The sequence below is a fragment of the Ceratina calcarata genome, unplaced genomic scaffold (genome assembly GCF_001652005.2).
Source record: "Ceratina calcarata isolate Rehan_Ccalc_2016 unplaced genomic scaffold, ASM165200v1 scaffold164.2, whole genome shotgun sequence".
NCBI lineage: Eukaryota > Metazoa > Arthropoda > Insecta > Hymenoptera > Apidae > Ceratina > Ceratina calcarata.
Window position 1 is genome coordinate 114,564 of NW_017137708.1, and position 10,176 is coordinate 124,739.

At 42.3% G+C, this 10,176-nt stretch overlaps 1 protein-coding gene across 2 annotated transcripts in view; it reads right to left on the reverse strand.

The window, feature by feature from the left end:
* The window catches only part of LOC108632644 (uncharacterized), a 40,534-nt gene that overhangs the window by 2,747 nt on the left and 27,611 nt on the right, over nt 1–10,176 (reverse strand). The window contains exons 3-6 of one of the 2 annotated variants that reach the window (XM_026819832.1): nt 8,298–8,463; nt 6,962–7,102; nt 6,227–6,351; nt 855–6,155 (exon numbers count right to left, since the gene is read on the reverse strand). In XM_026819832.1, coding sequence (XP_026675633.1) covers nt 855–6,155; nt 6,227–6,351; nt 6,962–7,102; nt 8,298–8,463 — 5,733 coding nt within the window. The remainder of the gene's footprint in view (nt 1–854; nt 6,156–6,226; nt 6,352–6,961; nt 7,103–8,297; nt 8,464–10,176) is intronic. The other variant, XM_018037336.2, reaches the window with a different exon arrangement.

The following is a 10,176-nucleotide window of genomic DNA, read 5'->3' on the forward strand; positions in this document are numbered from 1 at the left end:
CAGTTGTTTCTTCCAATTTCGCGTATGTACACCAAATACCAGAAAGTTTTCTTTGGATTACAAAATTACATACAAGATTAGATCCTGCATTGAGGGACAAAGTATGATGCTGATGAAATATATCAGGGATCTGTCATGAGACAGGTTGTTCGTTTATATGTTGATGCTCCTCTGAAGAGCATTCAAGAGTGGGTAGCACTTCAACCGTTTTGTAAATACTACAAGGCCGACGAGTAATAAAGAACGATACGCATCCATTCAGAAGTGCAGTAGTCTCCAGATGTGTACGGCTACAGATCGGGTTAGATTTCTTTCTTAGAATCGCTTACTACGCGACCCCGCAAGATGGGTAAAAGTAAACAGTAGACTGAGTAGACGATAATAAATGTATACATTAAATAGTCTATAACTCGACACGGTAGTCGCCTATTTATCAGCTACATACTAACACAACATCATTTCTCTACTATTTTATCATTTAAAACTTTTACAATCAGTGCTCGGTTCTTCACCCTGATCGAAAGTCAGCGAGAGAACTCCCACGTTTAAAATAACAACTTGGACATGTCTGGCTTATAGGCAATTTGCTCAAGCGATAATTACTGACCCTGATAACCCTTATTAGCGAAAAAAGCGTATCTATATATCCGATGTATTAGAATCTCGTCGCCTATCGATTGCGAAACCTCTAGTAAATATTAAACGGGGACGTGCAATGTTTTCCTTTCACTTTCCGATTTGCATTAAACGACTCGTTTTGCTGTCTACCTTTCCAATTATTTAATTACTTAAAAATAATTTAGGTTTCTTAAAACGGGCTATTTTTTAATTAAATGAAAATTTAAAGGACTCACCATTGGGGCATTTAAACTCGTCGAACTGGCATTTCCATTGATCGCAATAAGCCTCGTCACTTCCGTCATCGCAATCGACTATCTTGTTGCAAACCAGATCTCTTTTTAGACATTGGCCGCTGGCACACTGGAAATTTCCTGGACAGCCTTCCTTCTGGCAATTCAGTTCGTCCGAACCGTCCGAGCAATCATTCTCAGAGTCGCATTTGGCTGATAATTGCACACAATATGCTCCGTCTCTGGACGTTCCGTTTACGCACTGGAATTGACCAGCTGTACATTTAGAAAAGACGACGTTCGGAGGTAGATTTAAAAAGGAAACGTCGATATGGCTGGTGCTTTCCTCTGACGATTTAGTCTGCTTAGGTACGATGCTCGCATCTTTCGCAATCTGGTTTACGTTCGCTTCTTGAGAAATTGAAGCAGCGGACGAACGTGTCGTAGGAAGCACCGAAGGCCACGAGCCTGTCTGGTTCACTTTTACGTTATCTGATTCTCCACTGATTGCTACGTGGCTCTCGTTGCCTGATTCGTTCGATGGATTTTCTGTCGCCGAGCCCACGGTCGATCGGTGGTGATAGAAGTTTCGAAAGAACGGCTCTGTCACGGGTTCTATTTCCGTTATTTCTTCGAAAACAGGGATAAAGCTTCTTTTTGTGGTAGTTTCATTAATGGAACTTCCCGTCTGATTGGTCGTCTCGATAATTTTTAATTTTGGCACGGCTTCTATAAACGCCGGCACTTCCGTGTTGTTGTCCGTCCCAACTACGTTCAAATCATGATCTGTCGAATATATGGTAGCTGGGATTTCTGTTAAAACGTTCTTATCATCGTCCTCCTCGAAGTTCAATTCCTTCTCCTTCTTATACTTATATTTATCAATCAATTTCTTATCCGTCGATTTCTTCTTCACTTCTATAGTCTTCTCTAATGGTATCACTCTTAAATCTTCTTCGGACAATTCTCCTACGTCCATGTCGGGCAATATCTTCGGTGTAGGAGTAGTGAAACGTGTTCTGTAATCAAACGTTACTGGAAGAGTATCGTCTTCTAATATTTCAGTAACTGGCTTGATGTTCTCCGTCGTGCTCGAAATTTGTTCGGACTTTTGCGATTCTGTAGTTTCACTGCTGATCGCTGAATTTTCTGTTGCATTTTCTTTTTCCTCATTTGCATTAGTGATGTTCATAGAAACGTTTTCTTGTGACAAAGTGCTATTAATTTCCGTATCATTTCGAATTATTTGTCGGTCCGTGCTAATTACCATCTCTTCGGTTTTATTATTATTATTATTAACGACAGTAGAATTCTTTTCTTCGATCATATCAGAGTCAGCAGTCCTCGTCTCAGTATCTGATTTCACAGTGGACGTAGTCAACACTGCTTCGCTCTCAGTAGTTTGCAATTCTTCTGGTAGTATTGGAACCTGAGCCGTGGTCTTGGTTTCCATCGACATGTGCGTGGTCTGAACCGTGGTAACGTCTTCAGAACCGATGTGAGCACTGATATTCTGATGTTCCGTGCTATTTTCTTTACGATGATTTTCTTCTACTGTCGTACTTTCCACTTTCTCAGTAGTCGACATATCTTGTTGTATCTCCAGTGGCAGTACTGGTATCTGCGTGGTGAATTTCGCGTCTTCCATATGTTTATCCGGTACATTTTTAATTGTAGTCATCGTAACTTCAGTGTCATTCGTCGTAACATTCGTTTTATCGTTTGTAACCGGTTCTTCTGTCGTCTTAATTGACTCCACTTGATTAATAATGAATTTCTTAGACTCGTCCTCAATCTTTTTATGAATCTTTGAGTCAGGTTGCTGGTACACCGTGTCGTCGTTTATATCATTGTACTGATCTTCTACAGCGTTTTCTTCTGGTTTATCAATTGTAATATTAGTTACAACTGGATCTTTAATTTCGGTTTCGTTCACTGGAATCATCGTGACTGTATTAGGCTCTGCAGTTGTCTCCACCTTCACAGTGGTCTCAGCTTCCTTGAACTGTTCCTCTAATGGTACCACCTTCAACGCTTCTTCGTCTTCTTCAGTATTTTCATTTACTTCTGGTTTGTTATCATAAACGTGCAGTCCGCTTTGAATCTCGTGTTCTGTGCCGTTAATATTGAGGTCGTTGAAACTACGGCCGACTTCATTTCCAACTTCGACATTCGTCACTTTGTCACCTTCATCAGACGACTTGATGGTCTGCGTTTCTGAATGAACATCGTTTAAAGATTCTTTCGGTTCACTGGTATTAATTTTTGCCTCAGTGGAAGTTTCTACTAAAGGTTTATATGTGACCACGTCTTCCACGTGTCCCTCGAATGGATTCGGAACGTCCTGTTCGTCCTTGTCCAATCTGGGCGCCTTCTTCACTTCCTTTTCTTTTTGGACATCCGGCAGGAACGGTGACATGTCGTCTACGTGTTTATCATAAGCAGGATCGAACTTCTCTGTAGTGTGCTCGACCGTGTTCTCGGGAAACACGGCTGGGTGCAAAGGGTGGTTCGTTGAATGTTCTACATTCTCAAAAACCACGTTTTCTCCTAATCGAGACGTGGAAGGATGTAAAACTACAGAAGACTCGGTGGAAGCTTCGATCTTGTTCTCCACCGTCGAACCGTTCGAAGTTTGACTCGCTTCAGGGATTAACTGAGGAATGATTGCATGAGGATCAGCAACTTCCTCACTTTTTGGTATCAGCATGATGTGCTCGTCGCTCGTTTCGTTCTTAAGCGGCTCTATCAAGGGTTCCACGTTGTGACCGAAATTCTTTGGCAGTTTGGGAAACACTGTCGTCGGCATGTGCTCGATGACGTTCGTCTCATTGACTTCGCGCGAGCTTGACTCTGGTCGGACCGAAACAGATTCATCGGATAATACTGAATCGTTCAGTGACTTCGGTTCGCCACTAGTTGTTTCTATAATTGAGTTCAGTTCAGACATGTTTTCTGACGTGGTCTCTGTTACAAGGGTTGTCCCGAAATTCGTGGTTGACTCATCTTCAGACATTGAAGATTGAGTGCTGGATTCTTTAGACTTCTCGTTGATTATGTTCATCGTAGTGTATTCAGATTCATCGTGTGACATGCTGGTCTCAGGAACTTGTTCATTCTTCGGCGTGCTTGTTCTATCCATTTCGATGAAATTCGTTGTCATTTTATTTTCATCGTCTTCTCTCGTCGTTGTGTCCATTACCGTCACGCTTGATTCCGAATGATCTTCAAATGGCGACGATTCATCCTTCTCGAGCGTTAAAGGAATTACCGTCAGAGATGCGTCGTTATCCATTTCGTCAGACTTCTCTTCGTTGGCTAATGTAGTTTCTATCGACATCGGTGTCGTAGATTCCAATTCCATATTTGTAGTAACGTGAGGAGTAATACTCTCAGGTTTCGTAGAAAGAGATTCAGGAGAATCCGACGTTTCAGAGGAAGACGGCTCAGTTACAGTATCAATTGCTTTATGCATTGATTCGGTAGACGAGATTTTCTCTGTGGTGTCTTCAGACTTCGTAGTATCTTGCATTTCGGTGGAATGTTCAACATCGCCGTGATCAGTCGTGGTATCTGGCGATGTCAGTACTTCATGTTCAGTAGTCGTCATTTCGTCAGACATTCCAGATATAGTAGTGAAATCTGGTTGGTTTAATATTACAGAATGTTCACTCGTTGACTTTGTTGAAGATTCTGGATCACTAGAGAACTTTAGTTCCACAGAGGCTTCTGTATTCGATCTCAACTCGTCAGAAGCTACTGTAGGAATGGTTGTCTTCACTTCACTAGGAATGGTTGTCTCAGTGCTGCTTTTCATTTCTGTAGAAGCTATCGGGTTAACGAAACTCAGGTCTTCGACAGGTTTTGGTTCAGCTGATGATTCTGGTTCAGCTGATGGCTCTGGTTCTGCTGATGGCTCTGGTTCTAGATGGTTTTGGTTCTCAGCAGAAGGTTCTGGTTCTGCTGACGGTTCTGGTTCTGCAGATGGTTCTGGTTCTGCAGATGGTTCTGGTTCAGCAGAAGGTTTTGGTTCTGCTGACGGTTCTGGTTCTGCTGATGGCTCTGGTTCTGCTGATGGTTCTGGTTCAGCAGATGGTTTTGGTTCTGCTGATGGTTCTGGTTCTGCAGAAGGTTCCGGTTCTGTTGATGGTTCTGGTACAGCAGACGGTTCTGGTTCCGACTTTGGCTCAACAGTAAAATGATCATGTTCCGAATGATCATGCATCGAGTGATCAGACATCGAATGATCGTGCATCGAATGATCGTGCATTGAATGATCATGTCCTGAATGATCGTCCATGGAATGATCATGTTCCGAATGATCATGTCCTGAATGATCGTGCATCGAGTGATCATGTTCCGAATGATCATGTCCTGAATGATCGTGCATCGAGTGATCATGTTCCGAATGATCGTGCATTGAGTGACCGTGTTCCGAATGATCGTGCATCGAATGATCATGTCCCGAATCATTTGATTCTATAGATTTATCGCTTTGACTCGTACTTGCACTTTCGGTACTGACGTCCACGTGGCCCCACTCGTCAGGCCTCCTGGGTTCAAAAACAGACCCAGGTCCCCTGCTCCTTCCTTGAACAGTGTCCTGCACTATTTTCGTATTACCCTGCAGTACCTCGTCGTCCATTTCCACGTTACTCAAATCATTCTCATCGATACAATTCTTCCCCTCATTATCCAACATTTTCCCAGCATTGCAAACACAAACGAAAAGTCCTTTAGAATAATCGTATTTGCACTGTTCGGAACAACCAAGATTATTATTTTCACATTGATCCACTAATTTATTCACTCTGAGACTGTTCAAGTGGTAACGTCCAATCATGTTGCCATTAGTCTGCACCGTTTCTTCGATCATCCGCTGCATCTCTTCGGGCACCGAACGGGGTGGATAACTGATTCGAAACCTCACTTCTCCATCTTTGTTTATGTCGTACACTTTTACGATCGTTTCGTTATCAGGCTGCTGCAGCGTGCTCTTCAAGTAGTCTTCTATGTCCGAAGTAACTTGTCTGTATACTCTCGATTTGGGATCGTCCATCTCCGTGTCCCATCGGAACTCGTCAAGTTTCAATACCCCGTCTAAAGCATTAGGAACAATGTTGTAAATCGTTTCGTCGGTCGTTGGCCAGGGTGGAACGCTGGAAGTCGCTGGTGGTGGACTCGATGGAGGATCCTTCACGTATTCTTGACTTCCCGCCGTCCGCACGTCACCAAACTGTCGGGAGTTAGTCTGTTGGAGATTCTCCAGTGGTTCCGAGGCTTCTTGCGTCAGAATTACTCCAGCTAAAGTGCAATTTTTATTTTATACTCATTCCTGTTTTATATTTAAAACAATTTCTTTTTTCGTCACTTACTTCCAGCCAAAATGGCAATGATGACTGCTACCAGTAGTACGACTAAACCACATCCCCAGCAGGCCATCCTTCTCCAGTAGGAGCTCCTGGACCTTTTGTCCTTAGTCACGTAAAGCTTCTCGCCCCTGCAACACAATTTCATTTGCGGTTAACTGACAGTCGAGAACCGCATTGGTTCACCCTCATCCTAGACCCAAGAGAAGCATGTTTTGTACAGCACTGTGCTTGTCAGTGTTTTCCGAGACCTTCTTCAGCGACCATGAGATTAAAAGCTTCCCTAGACGAACAGACACCATGATTCTAAACGATCCTTCAACATTTCTTTTACACGTTTCCCCGTGCTTTCCTGTATTCCGTTTCAAACACAAAAGAATCATCGAAGTCCATTTTATTCAATGTATGGTGAGTCTGCTTCTGAATTGTTTCATTACGACGCTGCGTAACTACAGTGAGTCTTCTCGATCCATTGAGAACGATAAGTCTATCCGGGTTTCTATTAGTCGTGTTTCTATTTGCCATTGCGGTGCTTTGCGATATGGGAAGATTGTGAATTGCCGTTGAATCTCGTCGGGTTGGTCGGGTCGTTACAAAAAAAATTTTTGGGGTAGCAGCGAGGGGGGGTGGGGGCGCGTGGGTGTAAGCGGGCGGGGTTAGTTCGCGAATCGTGCGCATCCACCGTGTTCGTTTGACCGGTCAGCAGACTCGATCCTCGTCCGTAAGCATCCTTCAATGTACCTGAGGGCTGTCAGCCAGTGGGAATAGTCGACCAGTCCGGCGGCTGGGTCTCTCAGGCTGAGTCCCTCGCGGCCGACGCCGGGGCCCAAATCAAAACGCACTCCAGCCACGGTCGTTTCAACCTCGGCCTCGGGACCCCTGCTAGGTATCGTGATACAACAGAAAACACCGTCTAACTCTCACTACTCAGCTTGGCCTCTGTGTTTGTCGTGTATACGTGTGGATATATTGGTACATATATATATATATATATATATGAGATATGTACATGTATCTCGTGTGTGGGCTAGAGCCTCGCGGTCAGCGGCGGTGAAGCTGGATACTGTGTGCCTCTAAAGTTACGCTAGCAAATCTCACATAAAGCAGATACTCGATGACTCGCCTCATCGATCTTCCACAAATTTATCTTCACCAGTGATACTTCTAACAGTCCGATTTTTATAAAAAAATAAACCTTTTCTGCTATTAATTTCAAAAACATTTACAGAATCGGCTTTTAATAAAATCTACGTCAATTAGAAACGTTTCATGTATATGCTTCATGCAAATGTATTACATCGTCAGAGAATAATTCGTATTCTACGTTAAACAAGCGTAAATCAAACTTTCTACGTCTTTCTCCATATGAAACATTCGGTAAAAATGCCTTTTGAATTATTTAGAGACTAACTACTCAGCGTGTGCAGAGAATCGATTTAATTTCGTTCGAAATAAAATGGAAATCGGTATCGACGGAACGATTCTATTTCTAGTTCTGGCACGCAACTTGACGAAGGACGATCATTTTTGCAACCAGTACATTTTGCCGTGAAACATTATGACACGTTCGTTTCGCAAGCTCCTTCATCGGTGAACGTAGCGTCTGTGCACTTTCGTTCCCCGTTGGTGTCCGCAATTTTTCATCTTTTTTTCGTTCTCTACCGACACATTTGCATCGTTCGATGTATTACGTCTTGTTTCAGTACGAAATTTCTATTCCCTCTGACGTTCTCATTTCTATTCTTTTACCTAAAATTCTACTGGAACGCTCACGATTTTTATTGCAACTATACGTTCTCGTATAATCTCTGATATAATCATTGTTTCGGAATATTCGTCAGATTTTAGACAGTAAATACTTGGGACAAGGGGGGGGGGGGAGTACGACTCTTTGTTACATAATTGAATGGAATTGAAGACACGGGGAGAAGACTGTATAGTGTTCGTGGTCTTGGTTCGTGTTTTCCCGATCTCAGAACGCCCCGGACTGGTGAACGCGATTGAATGTTAAACAGTAGCCAGGAAGAGAACACAGAGAGCAGACGAGAGAGGAACGTTTCCAAGCGTTATCCGTTACCTGATGTACTTTCGATGCTCGTTCACCGGAACGAAATACTCTTCGTAGGGATCAGCTGGAACTTCGCAGGCCTCTTGACCCTTCGTCTGTAGATTGTTGCCCGCGTAGGGCCTCATCGAGACCAACTCCAAATTCACCGCCTCGATTTGCTCCTTCTTTCCAGTGTCTAAACAGGAGAAATTCCGTTAATTAACACGACGATGGATTATTAGATTTCTGATTTTTTTTTTTAAATCGTGTATCCTATTTTCTACTCTTAATGTGGGAGGCTTATCAAAGATACACATTCTACTTATTATTAACTACTTTATCTCAGTTATCTGTTCTCTTTCTTTATCTTCATGCTTGGTATCATAAAGCAATTGCTATAACATATTTTAAAATAGTGATTCAATATTTAAAATAATCTTGACTGATTCTATTTAGAATACAGATAGCGTGCTTGAAGTCGTCGATCCCTATGAAAGATTGAGAATCGTCGTAACGGGTCAGAGGTCGATGATCTGTAACTGATATTCGATTTGAATTCCAGTTGCCTCGGTGCTATTACGTAATTTACAGGTGTGGAAATTACGTGTCGTGTTAAAGCATTTGTTTATATGGCGGAACACGCGTGCTGGAAAATCGATGTTAGCAACAGAAAAAGTTAGCTAATTGGCTGTTTACTCGGGTATAGTTCAAAAGTCGACGTTCTCCCGTTGCCCAACGCTTCGCGCTCATAATTTCGCGTAACGAAGAAAACTGCATAGATAATAAATGCATTCTGTTAAACGCACCGTTTAATTTCTTAGTCGTACAAAAAAAAAGGGAAGTAATTTTTCCTAAAAATTGATGGACTATAAAATGGAGTTATAAAAGCAATCGCGAAAAGAGTTATAATAAAAAAAAGACACGGTACGAGCGAACGATATCGTTTTTTTTTTAATAAAACGATATTGTGTAATACTTTCTGAGTTTCACCGACCTGGAACGACTTTTTCTTGACAAACTGTTAGCCCCGGTGGTGGTGGTAGTAATTAACGATCGAAAGTTCGGCTCGTCCCGATCATATCTGGTAAAATCGTGCGGGTCACGCAGATTTCAGTTGTTATTTCTACACGTTCTACTTTGCTTTCGAATTCTACGCACGATTGAACGCTAACCAAAAATATATCAAAACTGTGACTAATAGCTCCCATTAAATTGCTTGAAGAATGTTTCATATAATTGCACGTGATCGAGCTACCACGAGTATTGCTCATAATTTATTGGAACCGCAACTCTGTGGTAGCTAAACAGTATCAGAAATGCTCCAGCACGGAGTGCTGCATTCGAACTGTATCGAATTAATTATGTCTCGATTTAAAAATTGCAATCTAGAGATTGACGATCGTTCGCTCTAAACCGATGCATTATTTATAATATCTTACGTCTACGAACGAAATCGATGAGATTCTACCGTACGAACGTAACTGGCAACAAATCTCGATCGAAATTGCTTGTACGCAACTTTTACGACTCCGAGTGAAAAGGAAAAATGCAACAGAGGCGGTTTGCTTTTTGTCGCGAAGAATTTTCTCCGTGCCTGCGGTTCTCTCTTACGTAAACCGTGCTCCTTTTCCACTCCTGCCTCACGCTCCTTAAACGATGTCCAAACGCGTTGCAAAATTGAAGAGAAACGATACGAAAAAAATGATCATAGTATCCATTTGATGTATCAGGTTCGTACATGAGAAATGTTGCCGTTCGCGGTTGATTAAATAAGCTTATAGTGAGTATATCTCTAGATGCGTGGCAATAGATATAGAAAAGATTTCAGTAATCGAATCCGGTGAAATATTAATAATATATATATAAAGAAGATCCTGTTTAAGGATGTATTGGCTATACAGTCAATCCC